The sequence below is a fragment of the Alexandromys fortis genome, unplaced genomic scaffold, assembly GCF_014885135.2.
Source record: "Alexandromys fortis isolate MF-2015 unplaced genomic scaffold, M_Fortis_MF-2015_v1.1 scaffold_8_9099976_23576923, whole genome shotgun sequence".
NCBI lineage: Eukaryota > Metazoa > Chordata > Mammalia > Rodentia > Cricetidae > Alexandromys > Alexandromys fortis.
The window spans coordinates 9178176-9195378 of record NW_026067899.1 but is presented as its reverse complement, the minus strand read 5'-3'; the positions used below and the strand labels follow the sequence as shown (position 1 = coordinate 9195378).

Sequence of the window (17203 nt, the reverse complement as noted above, 5' to 3'; positions counted from 1 at the left end):
ACGTGATCTATCCTTGCGAAATAACAGGGAAAAATCAAAAAGGAGACATGGAAAGTAAAGTTCTTCAAAATTATTGTGTTAGATAAAAGACTAAGAAACATTTAGTTGGGGCCCAGATAGTAAATATGCTTTAGTCTTTGTGGTCTACATGTCGTCTGTCACAGCCACGGTATGGGAGCAGCACGAGACAACGCTGGCGCTAACAAGCGTGGCTGTGCTTCAGTAGAAAGCGTCAGCTTCAATGTCATGAGTTCTTTTGACAAAAGTGTAAAACCACTCAGAGCTGGGGATGACGTGAATGTCAGCCAAGATGGAGCTGAATCAGGGTTCCTCTTCTGTCAGTTCTAACTGGTTCTACCCCAGTTATCCCTGCCCGTTTAGATTAAACAGACAAACAAATACAACAACAACAACAAACTCTTTGGAGGATGAAGTAGGCAGGTGGTTGAGAGAGTTCAAAGGCGGCCTAAGCCACAAGGGAAGACCATGTCTCAAAAAAAAAAAAAAAAATCAGAAGAAAACAAAGACAAAACCCTAAGTAGGATCTGAGGAGATTGTGGGAATCCATTCGTTAGGGAGAACAAGCCGCTTTACTCACAGGTACACGCTGGCACCCAGAGATATTCTTCCTCTTTTTAAAAGTGTTCTGGTGGCAGAGAGGCAGCTGAGGGCAAGGGAATGCTTTCATGATCCCTCAACATCCGTGGTAGGTAACTTTAGCTATGAAAACCATACGTTCTACCTCAGACTTGAAAGGCCACACTATAACGCAACTTTTTGCCATTTGAAAACACTGAGCGGTGGAATGTGGGAGAGTAGCCAGGAAACTCATGTGCGTTGGCCATCTTCCCTGTCCGTTTCTAGATAAAGGTTATTGGACTTGGACCTGACACCTTAGTCACGGTCACTGGCCCAGAATGTACTCTGCACTCAGAGAGGGCTCAGTGGCGGCCTTTTACCATGACAGTAGAGAGTCTGCTTGAAACACATTTTATAACCATACTTGCCTCTAGCTACAGCCCTGAGCCAAGATCACGCCATGGGAAGACACTTCTGAAGAGTCATAAAAAGAGATGTAAACGTATAGATGACTTCACTGAACTCTTGTCTCAAAGGTTTAAGTCCCCATTGTAAATCAAAAAAAAAAAAAAAAATCCAACAGCGGGATTGCCAACTATCTTTTGTAAGATAACATTCTGACTGAGGAGGAGGGCAAACCCGGAACAAATTTCCCCTCTTGTGGTGACTGGGAAATGCTGGGGGAAGCCCACACCTACAAGCCTTCTTGTGAGCCTAACTCTCTTTCCTAGGTTAGGCAGAGTAACCCAACAACACAACACATTCAAGGCTTTGGCAACGATGCGGAAAGGGAATTTGGTTGGCTTGAATGTTGAAGCAGTGAAGTAATCTCTGCACTAAGAGTGTTTACCCATGTGAACTTGATTCTGAGCCGGGAGCCGCCTGAGTGCCTCCCATAGACTTCGGACCACCCTGTGAGGCAGGTCCCGTTGTGGTTCCTGGCCTAGCTGACAAGGAAATACAAGTGCAGATAGGTTAAATAACTCTCCCAGGATCGCCCAATCAAGGAGTTTTGGAGTCAGGATTCAAATCAAGCAGATGGCTTCAGATTTCCCTGTTCATACTAGCCCTTCCTGCAACGAGTCTGCCCGTCCCATGGGGAAGTTCTACTAGTCTGTTCCGCTCTGAGATTCCTTGAGTGTACAACTCCTTTCTCAACAAGATCTATTTATTCCTTGAGAGTTGTGAACAAGCTACATTTTATGGAGAAAGTCAGCTGACTGCACGCACAGCACTAACTTTTGAACATCCTGCTGTGGCGACTCTAGCAACGTGATTTCTTATCCTTGCAAAGGGGGGTAGTATTTCATGATAGGCGTTTAGGTGGCGCCTCTGCCTCTAGTTGTGTAGATGTTGCATTTGTACATTAATGATATTTAAAATAAGCCCTGCTTTGCTAACTGGAAGGGAAAATGGGGAGGGAAACGCTACCCCGAGCAACTGCAGACTGCCGAGTGATTAAGTCAGTGAATCACCAGAGGAAACAGGCGTACTGCCAGTGCCGGCCGCGGGCTCCATGCCACCCTTTGCTCTGATAGGGATGCCAACCCTGCCGGGTCCACTGACAGATTGCTGAGGAGAGGGAAGGGTGGGGTGAGATGCAGCCGCCTTGAGGGGAACAGCATTGTGTAGAACACAAGCTCTCGTTTGTCTGCTTCCACAGGTGTCACTAGTTTCTTTTCGGGGGCGGGGTGGGGACGGAATACCAGCCCAGTTTATCCCTTGCCTGGCAGCCTCAGGCTTGGAAGAGACTAGTGTGCAGATCAAGGGTCACCCAGTGTTCAGAGAGATAGAGGGAGTCTTTATCTACCACGTCCCTTGAGAGGACGGAGAACAAGGGCAGGGTAAGTCATAAGCTGGGTGTGATGGGCCCCTGAGGCCATCCAGCAGGTGTTGGGAGGGGTCACCTGACTTGACACACCCTTTCCAGTCTCTGTAGTTTTAGCCTACAGAATTTGCAGGTGGCTAGTCAGTTGGAGGGAGAAGAGCGAGTTGGTGTGTGGGATGATTTTGAAAGTTGTCCTTGGAGATGGTTGTGTGAATTCGTTCCTGTGCCACACACACATGTACTATTACCTGGAAAGCCCATCTTTCTTATCTGTCCATCCATCCATCCATCCATCCATCCATCCATCCTTCCATCCTTCCATTCATCCATCCATTTTTCTACCAATCCACCCATTCAGCCATCCAGCTTCTCATCCGTTCAGTTGTTCTACAAACAGAACTAGACAATGTGTCCCAGTCACCCTTTTAAGCACCAGTTGCTATTGCAAAACTGGCCCTTCTCCCACACACCTTGTCTTGCTTCATTTGACCCTGGAAACACAACTCTAAAGAAAAGTTAGGAGTTTCACCTTCTCCCTATGATGTCTTCTTTTCTCGCAAGTATGCTGAGCTCTCAAATTCTCATTGAGTCGCCAGTGCACACCAACAGTTCAAATGACCTAGTTAGCTTTAAGCCTCAATCTATGAAGGCGGTAGAAAGGCTCCCCGCGTCTCATGTTCTAATTCCTGACAAGAGCACAAACCAGGCTCATCCACTCATAGAACTCCACTCGCTGGAAGCTCTTCAGTGGAGGTGTGTGCTAACAGAAAACAGGTGAGGAGATCTGGGCAGAGGAGGGGAGGGTGATGCTGATCTTGCTTGGTAGTATACTCAGGATCTAGTAAGTCACAGAGGAAACCATGGCCCAAGGGAATGAATGCTCATTAAGTGTAACTTGTCCTGAGGGGGCTTTTACTGAGACCAGAAAGTGGTATCTCACCAAGTGAGAGAATATTTTCCCCAGGTGAACCTAGAGTCTCATTTTGAAAAAGCTATGATCTCCTCAGTGCCAACAGAGATCACAGCTGTATTTGAGATTCTCCACACAACACTTCCCCGTGACATTTCCTAAGACAACTCTTTGGTAGTATGTATGTTCTACAAGAATAGCCCCAGCCAATGAGGCAGCCCTCACCAAGTCTTTGTTTTAAGGAAATGTGGAAGAACAAAGAACTAAGGTGATGAATTCATCAAGAGCAAACTCAAAGTCCTTAGACGGGGCTAAGACCTCAGAGCTCAGCACTTCCCCCTTGTGCTTTGAAAGGTGTTTTCTTAGCAGGGAACCCTCCTTTTCATTGTCTGTAAAATGACCTTGGATGCAATGTCACAGGGCGTGGTGATGAAGAAATGAGAATTCAAGGGCGGATCCGTAGCTCAGCATATTTAAATCTAATTATTCCCTCATTTTTTTCTAGTGTCAGGTCCCAAAGAATCCTGGGAAGTCTTTCTCAGTACCTGTAGCTCCTTGTACTTCTCACCTACCCTGAACCTCCCCAGCCCAAAAGCTTCCCTTTCCCCAGCATCTCTACCTATGTAAACCTGTCTTTTTTGGCCACGTGGTCCCTTGATCTTCTGTTCTTGGCCTCTTGGTCTATGCCTCCTCTCTAGATTCACTTGCCCTCTCCCCTCTTCTCTCTTTCTTCTCTTCCTCTCTTGCCCCTTAGTTTGCCAGCCATCTTCAGCCTACTTCTTTCTCTCCCTCCTCTGAATCCTTCCTGATGCCTCTGCCTATTTTCTCTCCCTCTTACCTACAATAAAATTCTTCTCCTCAACCATACATCGGAGCAGTCATGTCCATGTCCTCATTTTCATTCAGTAAGCAAAGGTCTCTCTCCTCCCAATTCCCATCCTAACTTGCTGTGTGATTTAAGCAAACTATTTCTGTAGTCCCCAGCTCACTGTCAGTGGAGTCTTCACAGTTCTGGGGACCTCCCCAGGATCTTTCTACTTTTTCAGGAACCTAGGGGAAGGAGTGGGGTCAAGACAGAGACTTGTCCAACACAAGCAGCCATCTTCCATTGATTCCCTAGAAGTGTACTACACTACCGTGTCTCATCTAAATACAGGCTTTCTAGTCCTTTAAAAAAAAAAAGTCTGTCAACCACTTTTGAGCTCTTTGGTTGGTTGTAGATGAGACTGTTTTCTGAGCTGCAGCTCTCTGCAGAGAGGTCTTAGTTACAGCTTGTACCAGGCGTGTCTCAGCTATTCCTGGGCAGCCTCAAACACTCCCATGCCTGGTAGGTCCCAGCTCAGTACATTCTTCTCCTCTGTCCTGCTGCAATCCACACCTTTAGTGTGGATTTCATCAACTTGGAAAACCTCATCATCTGCAGGAAAACCCATCTCATCAACTTGGAGTGCCTCCAACCTGTTGCTCATACCTCTGTCACTTTTCTCCCCTAGTCATTCATATGAAAGCTTGCTATATCCTCCCTGACTAGAAATGCTGGAAGGGTCTAGGAACCCCTTCTGCATACCTGGGATTGTAAGTCATGCTTTTTCATCAGCGTTCACTTGAGAGGTTGGTGAGTTGAACCAAAAAACAGATTTCAGAGCCTTTGGGTATAGTTTTAGACCTTGAAAGAAACTCCTGGAAAAATGACTGGCCTTAAAATTTTTTTACAGATAAGATATCTTGCCTGGATAAACATATTAATACAGGCATTTCTAAACAAACTAGTGAATTACTGAGCACAGAGTACAACCTGCACTCAGCTTGATAGATAGTGTCAACTCAGGAGAACAAGGTGCTTCTCATTGCCCTGACTACATCTCTGGGTCCCTGAGGGCACCAGCTGTAGTCACAGAGAAGACAGTTCCTCATCATTCAGAGAGACAGATTAAACAGGTCCTCCCAAGGTGAAGGTCTTTTTTTTTAACCTCTGGACCTTGTTCTCTTATCTGTACAAGAGATGTGTCATAATAGCTGTTGGGAAGAGGGTTATTTAAAACAACTTAAGGAATGACATAGAACGTGTGTTAACACCCACATCTGGTGCACAGTGTATGCCCATCACGTGATAGTTGGTACTTACACCAAGCCTGCATAAATAATAGCCTTAAATAAAGAGCTACGTGGCAAATCATACTTGCTGTGGTTTTCAGAGGAAAAGTTATTCAGGTCTTGCCGTGCGTGCCGGCAGGATCTCAAACAATGTTTACGCAAGTGACGTCATGAGGGACAATCAACTGTAGGGATTCCCAAATGTGACCCACAGTTTCTCTGGATTTCTCTGGGTCTTACACTGCAGACAGCTCATCAGCATTCAGTTCTTTTTCGAAAAGTTTTGAAACTACCGGTGGGAGGCATCCATGAGTCTCTTCATAGATGTGTGCTGCTTACAGGCTGGCAGGTCGCAAGTGGGCACCGCCAGCCTGTCTGTAAAGAGCATGTGGCCATGCCAGAAACCCCATGTGGTCCTTCTCACGCACCACCCTCTGGTTTCCCTCGCTACATTCCAGTCCTCCCTGTACAATCTCTAATGTTCCAGCGCGTACCTTATACAGAACTATGGATTTCCTCTGCCAGTGGTAGTCGTACAGGGTATCCCACGAAGGGAGTCCACCTAGCCTTGCATCTTCCCCTCTGAACCCCTCCCCAAACAGGCCCCATCATCTTTGCCCACCTTGGCTTTCTTCACAACGTTTATGACCATCTGGCATTTCAGACTGATATCTCTTTGTCCATCTGGTACCGTCTGTCTCCCCCAGTGACACCCGCCCTATTCATTGTGCGTGCCCATCCTTAGAACTCGGCCTAGCCGGAAGACAGGAAGAGTCTCAACGGGAAGTTGCTGGATAAAAGAAGGAATCAGTGATTCAAGATGATGCTATGGTTGATGTTGCTGTTTGTACCTGAAACGCTCTACCCAGCAGGTAGGAAACTGGCTACACCCAAGGATTCAGGTGAAGTGTCTTACCCTGTCGCCACGGATGTAGGAGCAGGAACTTGGATGGAGACGACACTGGAGGTTGAGCTGAGATAGTTTATATTTGCAATAAAGAACTTTACAGTTGGATTCTCAGCTCCTGCCTGGGAGAAAAAAAAAATCACAGAGTTGATAATGATTTTTTTTAAAGCCTCATCATTACATAAATTTAAACTGTGTTAAATGTTTGATGTACGGCTATAGATTTATAACAATTGGACACTGTCAAACAATTTAATAGAAATAAAATAAATATACGGAAAACCCTTATTTGTTCAGGTGAAAATATATACTCATGTGCACAAGCATGTGTGTGTTTATAAAACATGAAGGTCTAAGCACTCATAATTAAATCATGCGTATTTGTTTGTTTATGATCTGTGTGCTTTGTGCCAGGGAAGACAGAGGTATCATTTGCCAGATTATCCTTGTTCCGTAAGACAAAAGAGTTTGGTGGCTTTACTGTGACTATCACTTGTATACCATCACAGGCTCAGCTCCCCAGGAAAACCAGCCTTAGCCCAGAGCCAACTGGACTAATTAAGCAGGCGTCAACTTCGCTCCAAGTCCAGGTTAATGTGTTTTGCTCAGCAGTCAATATTATGACAGAAGCCTGTAAACCCTTTAAAAATGTATGCATAGATCTTCTATTGACAGATTAGTTAGAAATAATATGATTTTTTTAAGAGAATGTTTTATACAGCTTTTTTCCCCCAGTTTCTCTCATCAAAAAATAGCATTCTCTGAAAACACATCTCCATATTTAGTTTAGGATCTTTTTTCCTTTTAACTTCCTCTCCCTTCCTAAAATGGCAGATCTTCATAAGGCAAATTAAGTGAGTTGGTAAAAATAAAATTTTCCTTTTTCCGAATCATTTATGGCAAAAATAAGTTGTTAGCATTTCCCGTAGACGACGCTGTGGCCGTTTTTATTATGGTGCCGAAGAATTCCTGTCTCCCTTCTAAAGCCCTCTCCTGGCTTATACTGCTTAACAAAACTCCTTGATTTTAATACACACATTGTGGATAGCAGGGAACAACCTTGTAAACCAGGATGTTATACGACTATCACAAATGCAGGACGTGAAAAACTCACATTAGTGCCAAACCTGTACCAGAGCCACTGAGACTCATCCTGTACTGTGCCTTGTTAGTTAGTAATGCAGCCTGATATATAACCAGGCTTTTCAACTTCATTTCGGGCTCATTCCAACTTCTCCAAATGAGACGAGCTTCTGATTCAATTACAGCCTCTCTTTTCCTTCATTCAAGCATTTCCTACCCCTCCCCTACCTCTTTCAAAAGCATTTTCACCATCTTTTTCTGCTTGTCATTTCTTAAAGTTTTTGGAGAAATTACAAAACCTTAAATCACACTCTTTCCTGGGATAATAAAAATACTTTAAAATTGCCAGATGCTGTTGACTTCAGCAAGAGAAATCACAGCAAGCTGTTGAAGAGAGACTGACAATATTTTCATTAGCAGGAAGGGATTAAATGCAACCATTCTCTTCCCATCAAATCACAGAACCAGTACCCGGAAGGGGGCACAGACCTTCGGATAGGGAATCCACACAGTCCTAGGGTACTGCAATGACTCATCAGAATAGAAGGAGTATTCAATGTGTGGGACTCCGGTGTCATTAAACTGAGCATATGCTAAGAAAGTGCTGTCTGGAGACCACCACAGTGCGGAGTAGGCACCGAAGACTTCCTCTGAAAAAAAAAGACATAAATTGTTCTGTTACAAGAAAGCTGATAAATTGGCTTTGGCATTCAAAATATTGTTCTCATTAGCTTTAGTAATTACAGAAGAGTTCAACTAATGAACCATTTCGCGTTTGCTGAGATTCCAAAATCAAAGTAATACAAATGAATAAAAATAAGACCTCCAAGAATGCATCTAGATCGTAAAAATAAGTCACCCATTGGACCATTTTAGAATGTTTTAGTATGCAGTATTGGATAAACGCTCTATATTTTTTCTTTATCTTATAATCCTCTAAATTTATGCCTCAAAACATACCCAAAGTAAATTTCGCACAGGAGGCTGATTTTCCTTTCTAATTTTCAGTCAACACGCCAGCATGCTCTCCCTCACTGGGCTGAGTTTCTACTGAGTCCATGAGGTACTGGTGGGTGCTGCAGAACTCTAGGCTATCAAACCAATATGGTGCCCAGAGTTTACTACTCTGGCACAAATAAGGTGTGGAAAGGATGGATTTGGAATGGAGAGTGCTCCACAGACCCCTACAGAGAAAAATCTCTTTTGCCCAGCCTTGAAACTGAAAGCTCCCTGCCTTAGCCCACTCCCTCTCTAATAGAGAGAGAAGGGGATAAAAGATTGAGGCAATTGAAGGAAAGGTACAGCTCTCAGGGATATTGTTGGACTCATCTCAATCTCTGATAAAGGCAATTCCTCCTGATGATTACAATGAGACCTATCCATGGGACATTTGACTCAGGCTCTTAAAATGCCCAAGTCTTTGTCACCCACAGGCAACTGAAGAGTTAGATTCTTTGGCGTGCATCTGGACTCCCTCCAGAGTCCGGTGTCTTAGTATGGAACTCCAGGCTGGGAAGAGGTGATGATTTGGATGGCTGGATCCTCTTGAGATGATTTATGATTGTTGGGGTTGTGACCATGACAAGGATATTGGGATCTCAGGCCTTTCCTCTCTCATTGCTTCCTTGTCTCCATGGAGTGAAGAAACCCTTCTGCTACCCACTCCTGCCAAGGCGTACCGCACTGTGACAGAAGTAAAGCAGCGTGGCCCGTGGCCAAGTGAACATGCACCGAGTCTCCAAAACCAGGAGTCAAAATGAACTTTCACTTCTTTAAAATATAACAAAATGTGCATTTTGTTACAACGATAGCAAACCTGATAAACATACAGGTAGACAGTGGAAAGTCCCAACCCACTTATCACGTCACCGTGTAAATTAAAAAAAAAAAAATCAAAACATACATCCTAGAATTTTAGGATTAGGAAATTATGTATGCCAATTAGTTTTTGAATAACTAAAACCTCTTTGCATGTAGCTGGAAAATATATTTATTTTTGTTTTAAGTTATGTATATGAGGGTATATGTATGTATGTGGGTATATGTATGTATGTGGGTATATATATATATATACACACAGTGTATACACACACACACATACACACGTGCGCGTATGCATGCGTGCGCACACACGAGTGAAGGTGGCTAAGGAAAAGAGGTGCCAATCCCTAAAGAACTAGAGTGACAGCCAGTTGTAAGCTAGCTTGGGTAAGTGCTGGGAATGGAACTTTAGTCCTTTGCAAAAGTCAAACAAACAAACAAACAAACAAACAAAAACCAAAACCGCTGAGTGATTGCTCCAGTCCCCTGGGAAATACATGTTCAGTAACCGCAATAGCAACTGCAGAACGGAGAAGGGTCGCGGTAATGACATGTAACAATTGTCTTTATGAGTAGCTGACTTTGGATGAGTGCCACGCGCCAGGAATTGATAGTGGTTGGCATTTATTATACCAGGCACTCGTCGTTATAACCCACTTTACAGCTGATGAGGACAAAACAGGGCTAAAAAAGAATCTTAAAGAAATCACCTTAAATCGCATAGCTATTAATAGAACCACGAATTGACCTGTCAGGATTGGGAGCATGCCTGCCATCTTGTATTTATTAAACAGCTCACACCTGTCTCGTTTTCAGCAGTTTTCATTTCAGAAACCCTAGCCCTTGGTGTGGCAGCCTTCTCTCCCTTTGAGGGTTTCAAACCCGCATCGCCGAGTTACATTTATGTAGTGATTTGGATTTTATAAACACATCCAACTTGGTCTTCACAGAGATTCCTAGAAGAATCTGCTCATAAACCCTTCTATAGAGAGGAAAACTAAGGTAAATTAAGTGAAATGTTTTACTAGAACTTGAGCCTTACGACTCTAACTCAAAACTTTCCGCATCAGAAATCCTTCGTTTGCTGAGTTCAGATCTCGTTCCTTAGAATGTTTGTCTACTGGTTCTCATCCACAACACACCTGCAAGGTTATACAACGCTGGAACTAGGGTATGGCTCTAGTTTTTAAATCACTTTCAAACACTGGAAGAGGTATAATTGGGGCCACTTTTAAATTAGTACTTATTTGTGAGGCAGAGAGTAGTTTTCTCTGATTAACAAAGTAGTGAAAGGAAGAGCCCTTTGGAGGCCGGGAGGCCATTGTTCTGCACCCAGTGATTCAGCTGTGAACACGTCAGATGAAATCCTCCCGTCACAATTACCGAGAGAAGATGGGCTTCGTTGGTTAGATTCTTACCTCAGCGACACCCAGCTCTTTCTAAGAAGAACCACAGGCGGGGAGGAGGCAGTGTCTGCTCCATGTTGAAGGCCCTGGAAGACCCTCAGTGGTAGGCTGTCTACCACTTAAAGAACTTATCACTGCCTTGTGGTTTTTAATCAGACACTTACTCCTGAGCAATACAAACATGTCTTTCTCTTGACCTTATTTCTGTTTGTTGTCCTGTGTTATTCATTAAATTAACTTGATTCTGGCTGAGTAGGAATCAAGGGGAAAGCACGGAGCTAAACTATGTTTTAACTTTGAAGAAGAAATAACAGGATGAAATAAAGATGAGGCTTTCCAGCAAATATGAGGCACCCTTGTGAATTATTTGGAACGGCCTCAAAATGGCCTTTATCTTGGCAACCAATACATGGAAAATGCTTTCTTAATAGTTCCTAAATCTCTTTATCCTAAAAGACAGAATATTCCTTTTTAAGTTTTTTTTTTTTACTTAACTTTCCAAATCAAATTATTTTTGCTTTCTTTAAAAACAGGAAGTCATGATTCGTACCAGGTTAGTCTGAATGAACACAAATCTTTTCAAAAACAAGCAATTTCTTCTTTCCTGCTATTTGACAAGTGCCAACAATATTTGTCTCTTTTTTAATATTGTGGAAGATTTCACTGCAGACAATAGTTATCTCCTTTTTAATACTGTGGAAAATTTCACTTTCCTTGGGAGCTGCTGGGCTAGGCAGGCCTCCTTGGAGAAACATTGGATGTTAATCTGGATGCTGTTAGGCCCTGGTAAAGCTAGACGAGCAACACAGAAAGGCCCTTTGTGGTAGAACACCAAGGCAAGAGGGGTATTGTGAGACAATGGGGGCAGAGCACTAGGAACAGTTCGGTGTTCTGTGTCACTGTGAGGTTCCAAAGAGGTCCCACGATATGTTTAAGTGCACAACTTATTTAGAATCTTCCTGAAACGCCCCCAGTTTTCAGTATATCAGTGTTGAAGTAGTCGGAGTTGTAAACTTTCTGATTAAAGATTTAGTATCTACCTTCATAAACCCAGTCAGTTATCCCATTGTATATTGCATCTTCACTTCCTGACGTTGTGATCCTCTGACTAGGTGAGTTTGGCTCAATTTTAACGTAGATATCATTCTTCCAAACATATGCCTAAAAAGACGATAAAACATATTGATATCAGTAATCGCATTACAGTATGTCTTATCTTGGATTCTTGGGCTACTATGGATTTAAGAGGATAATCACAGAGAGTCTATTTAAGTAGAAACCTCGTTCCTAAATTCCAGGCACACACTCTCTAATCTTGAAATAATAACTAAAAAGTTCCTAACGTGGTGAGCAAGGAGGCTTGCAGCTGCCACTATGTAGATGGTAAAGTTTACGTGAAGACCCAGCACAACCTACACGAGATGATTTATGTTTGTGCTTCTTGCTTAGGATGTTAGAGGGAATGTAGCTGCATTCTTAGAGAGGGAAGTGTGGCTACAGAAAACGCCCCATCTTGCTATTCAAATTCCTTTCGACTTCAAACATTCCTCTAGGACCATAGAACAGGAGATATATTTACAATGATTTTGAAGAGAGGCTCAAAAATATCCAAGCACAAGGGGGAACAAAAGAGTTTAATAAGCATTTTTTTTTTTGCTAGTGGAAAAAACAACTCTATAAAAGATACCTAGAACTTTTAGTAATTCTATTTTGTTGTGCTAATAAAATGTTTTGAGTAGTGATACTATATTTCTAATATAATGAATGAGTGAGCTTTCAAAGTGTTTACTGAGTAGTATCTGCCTATGTAAGATTCCAGCCAATTTTTTTTTTTATCACAACAGGAGAAATGTACTAACCAATTTATGACCTTCTGGTGACCATGTGATCCACTGTGTGTTATTTGGAATCTTCTCTTCTGTGATCAGCTGTCTGGAGAAAAGATAAGAGGATATAATGCCCAAAGAATAACTCCCCGTGAGATATCCTTTAAAATTATATCAGAAAAGCCTTGCAGTCTTGTTGGAGAACTCACTGACCTTTTCTCCAAGTCATAAACACTGTATGAGGCTGTGTAGGAGTGCCTCCATTGCTGCAAAAGAAAACAGACATCTTAGTCTTCTGTGATCCTGACCAGTCGGCAGTCGGCCATTTGCTCAAGATGACGGGTATGATAAGAGGTTATTGAATAAAGTTCAAATTTCAACACACATTATCATCCCTTTAATTCTTAGAATTTCAGAATTGAAAATACCTTGAAATCATCGAGTAAAATGTCAGGAAGAGTTTATTCACTGTTGCTTCACCTCCTCCAAGGGCCTTTTACAGGATCTCTGTGGACCACAGTGTCAGTTTTGATATTGAGGGATACTATTCTGAGCATAGTACGGTAAGAATGTCTGTTTAGGAAAACTCACATTTTCACCTGTCACCCACATGGCTTCTAAAATATTTAGGTTTTTGAGTCTGTCAGTGGTGGGGACAAGGAGGCATCCTTAATGCTTTGTGCAATGACAATGAAACTATCTAGTGTTGTAATTTTAAAGCTATCTGTAAATATATTTTAAGGTTAACATATTAATTGTGCCTTCAATTTTAAACAGCCAAGCAGTTGAAAATGAAAAGCAAACTAAATCCAAGGTAGCTAAAAGAAAGAATAAAGGCTAGTCTGAAACAGATGCATACAGTGGGGAAACTCAACATGGTCAAATATTGGGTCTATAAGACAGTTAAAACTTTGATAATAGTTAACATAACAGAAAAATAAGAAATCACTATCAGAAATGGAAATGAGACATCACAACAGACCTTGCAATCATTAGAAGGTTGAGAGACCATTACGAACATTTTTTCAATAAGTCATAAAAAGTAGAAACAAGGAAATTTCTTTGATATAGTCCTATATCTAATAAACATATGGAATCAATCAGTAAAAGTAAAGAAAATCCCAAATCCAAATGATTTTTACAGCAAACCCCTTAATATTTAAAACCTACACAGAAATGTTTACAGAAACTTTATTCCGAATTGTCCAAACTTGGAAGCATCTACGGTGTCTTTCAATTATGGGTGAATAGATTAACAGACTGTGATACAGAATGCAATAGAATACCATTAAGTGGTTTAAAAAAAACTATCAAGCAATCAGAAAGTTTACATACTGAACTAACAGTGTGACTTCCTAGAAAAGGCATAACTAGGGAGACAGTAATGCTTGGTGTTGGGGAGGACAGAGTAGGCAGAGCCCATGGGACTGGTCGCAGTTGAGACCACTCATCTCCAGAACTCCTCAGTGTTGGATACATACGATACACTGTCGCAATTCACAAAGGACTCCAATGGAGAACCGCAGGTATCAGTATCGGCACCTGCATTGCTACAAATGGATCTTCTCCAGTACAGGATGTTTCTAGAGAAGACTGGGAAAGGACCAGGAGGCGGGATGCAGAGCTATGACTTGGAAAGAGGAGCACTATGATCTCACTTTCCATTTCTATAGAGCAAGCAGTAACTGGAATGGAACCCTGTATATTTTCATAACGTTTTATGAATTAATAGAAGATGCAGAGAGAAATATGCTAGGCTTTAGGAAACTAAGCAGAAACAGGTAGGGGGTAGAGCTATGATATGTATAAGTACACCCTCACATTCGCGAGAAACTGCATCTATATGTGTTTGTGGATAAAATTAGAGATACTTAGGAAATTCCTTGCTTGTGCCTTTGTATTACCTAGTAGTTGCATGTATAATAAAGTGAGTCTTATTCTCATCAGATAGCTAAACTGTGGTACACACCTTGCAGTACTATTTCAGAAACCAAACTACAATACAATTCAAGCTCTGTCAATAAGGAGGAAATTGGCTCCACTGCAGCAGCGCTGAGATGCAGCCAGGCCAGGCCTCCTAACCTTACCACGTATCGCTTCTCACTCTCCTACGCCCTCATTTCAACACCTATTTATTAAATTCCCATTTTTTTGTAAGTCATACATTCCTTTCCTGAATCCTGGATTATTTCAGCACGCCCCATGCTTGTTTCTTGGCAACCTCAAACATAATATTTCCCAAAGCCAAAAGGTGTGGTAAAGTCTAGAAATACGAAGAAAGACTGAGATCACCTCAAGATCATGACAAAATCCTCATGAAGTATAAAATGAAGTCGGTTTATCAATCTACTTAGTCTATAAACACCGGTGTGTTCACCTACCAGATACTGCTCCCACTAAAGGGACTCTAACTGGAGCAAGGAACATGAGAACATGCACTGTAATAAAGAAATCCCAGTAAGATGTACCAAGAGCAGTGATGGAGGCAGGCAAGAAAATGTGCAATTCTAATTTGGCTCTGGATCAAGCCTGTGGGAAAGAGGATACTTAAGCTGGATTCTTAGTGGATGATGGCCACGGAGAATGGGAGAAAGACTTCTCTAAAGCAGAAGCTAAAATGCACAGATAAGAAAGGCCATGTTTAAGGTCCTAAGCTCCAGCATCTCCTACCCTGGAATCCAAAGTTTCCACGTTATAAGGTCAGACAAGCTGCTTTCTAAACGTGTTTTATTCTTTGAGGAAAACCAGATGACAAAAGCAGTAATGGCAGGTGCCTGGGAAGTACTTCTGAGGCTGTGAGGTGTGGTCCGTGCGCCATAGGGAGCACAGCTCTGTCTCCAGAGTGTGTGGCAGTGAGGAGAGAATGCTAGGGGAGCATCCACACAGATGGCAGGACACCCATTCACTCGCTCATACAGTCAGTTGCTCATTGGCCTTTATTTGCAACTTAGAAACAGTGATTGAAGATATGATGGAGCAGGATGTGAAAATACACGGGACCATGCATGGCTAAGAAAATACAATAAAATTAGCCTTTTTCTTTTTGTGTGTGTGAAGGTGTTTGTCAAGCTGTCGATGCTATTGTTCTCAAATTCTATTGGATACTCTCAGAAGTAAAAAAGAAGAAGAAGAAAGGGAAGACATTCATAACTGTAACCCATCAGTTTGCAGCTCTCGTTGGAATAATCCACACCATTAACAAGTTAATCCCAGAAGCTTGAATTGATTGGAGGCAAGAATAAAGGAAGACACCAGGACTTTCAAATTTTTTCACAAGTGAGTTTGATTAAGGCATTTAAATAAAAAGCACCGAGTTAGGCACACCACCACATAAACTGAGAACAGCCATGGAGAAGGGACACAGGCATCTGATTTGCTTAGAGTTGATGGGTTTAGCAGAACATGGAGTGTCCCTAAGCAGGAAATAGATCCCACGTGGTGGATCCAAGGTAAACACTATGACTGGGTGACACCATCCTGAGATGGCAAACAGAGGAGGGAGTGCTGACTTGGCCAGAGTCCTGCATGCTTGGTCTGTGAGATAAGGCCACTCAACTTTATTTATCCCAGGAAAATAAGTCAAGGGTAGGAATCACCACCTTTGTATTCTGTTTTTCGGTATAGAGTATCTCTAGAGGTTTTCGGTCCTTCCTCCCCACTTTAAAACTCTCTTTTCTTGACAGCTGTTATCAACTGCAAAATAATCCAAAAAGCTCAGCTGGATGACCGTGGAGAGGATGCGTGACTTAATGATAATCTTTTCAAATGCCTAAGAACTCTACTTTTCATAGGTGACTGGGAGGAGCTGGACGTTCTCAGTAGGACTTGTGTGATTTTTTTGTTCACTCAAGACTGGCTTGAATAAGGTTGGGATGCTGTCGGTGTCTTGTCCAGAGTCTCCTTGGTTAGATGGAATGTTAACATCTTTAAAACAAGTACTTATTGAAGGTCATACTATATATACATAGACTGAAAAGAGGGGGACGTGGGACCTGATACTGTGTGTACAAGTCAGATACATAAAGTTACTTTAAAATCGTATCAATTCCCATGATAAATTTTATTAAGCTACGTTGTTTGCCCTCCTAATGTATTAATTATGCCTTTTAGTACTTGAAATCATTAAGATACATTCCTTTGAAGATACTCGGTAGATTTGTCATTTATAAACGACATATTAGATACAGACTGAATGGGTTTTTCTGTCAGTTATCCTTAAATAGGCATATAGTTGAAGTCAGTTATAAAACAACGTATTCATTTTAAGATGTCTCATAAGCAAAGAATTTTTCTTTACCTTCACATAGTTGTATTCTAAGAGGACGAACTGTCCGTCAGGCGACACTGAATAATCACTGATAGAATCTCCAAAGCTTTCCTGTTGGTCAAGGGGAAGAAAGGAAACTGAATGGCTTGGATGCCTTCCCTGGTCATTCGCTAGGTAGAGGGAGCCCTGCATATAGGGACTGTGCCTTGAGAATGTCCAGTGACGATGGGATAGCACAGTCACCCACACAGATGGCAGTGGTGTTAGGGAGACAACGCTGACAGCTAGGAAGCCAGAAAGGGAAGGATTGGCTGAGGGGGGTATGGTCCAGGGACACAGATAGGACTCCGTGAACAGGATTGGCAGCATGGACAGAGGGACAGCATGAGAGAGAAGGCTCATCTCTAGAGTGTGTTAGAGGGTTGCATGCAATCATAATACAGCTTGGCTGTGCCAACATGGCGGGAGGAGGAAGGACCTTA

At 42.4% G+C, this 17203-nt stretch overlaps 2 protein-coding genes across 2 annotated transcripts in view; one reads left to right on the top strand and one right to left on the bottom strand.

Moving 5' to 3' along the window:
• Nucleotides 1–17203, top strand: part of Gca (grancalcin) — a 325199-nt gene that overhangs the window by 20654 nt on the left and 287342 nt on the right. The gene's annotated exons all lie outside the window — the stretch shown is intronic.
• The window catches only part of Dpp4 (dipeptidyl peptidase 4), a 74151-nt gene that overhangs the window by 34620 nt on the left and 22328 nt on the right, over nucleotides 1–17203 (bottom strand). Inside the window, 6 exon segments of the mRNA XM_050122450.1 lie at nucleotides 6328–6440; nucleotides 7891–8051; nucleotides 11669–11789; nucleotides 12488–12560; nucleotides 12668–12720; nucleotides 16752–16832. Coding sequence (XP_049978407.1) covers nucleotides 6328–6440; nucleotides 7891–8051; nucleotides 11669–11789; nucleotides 12488–12560; nucleotides 12668–12720; nucleotides 16752–16832 — 602 coding nt within the window.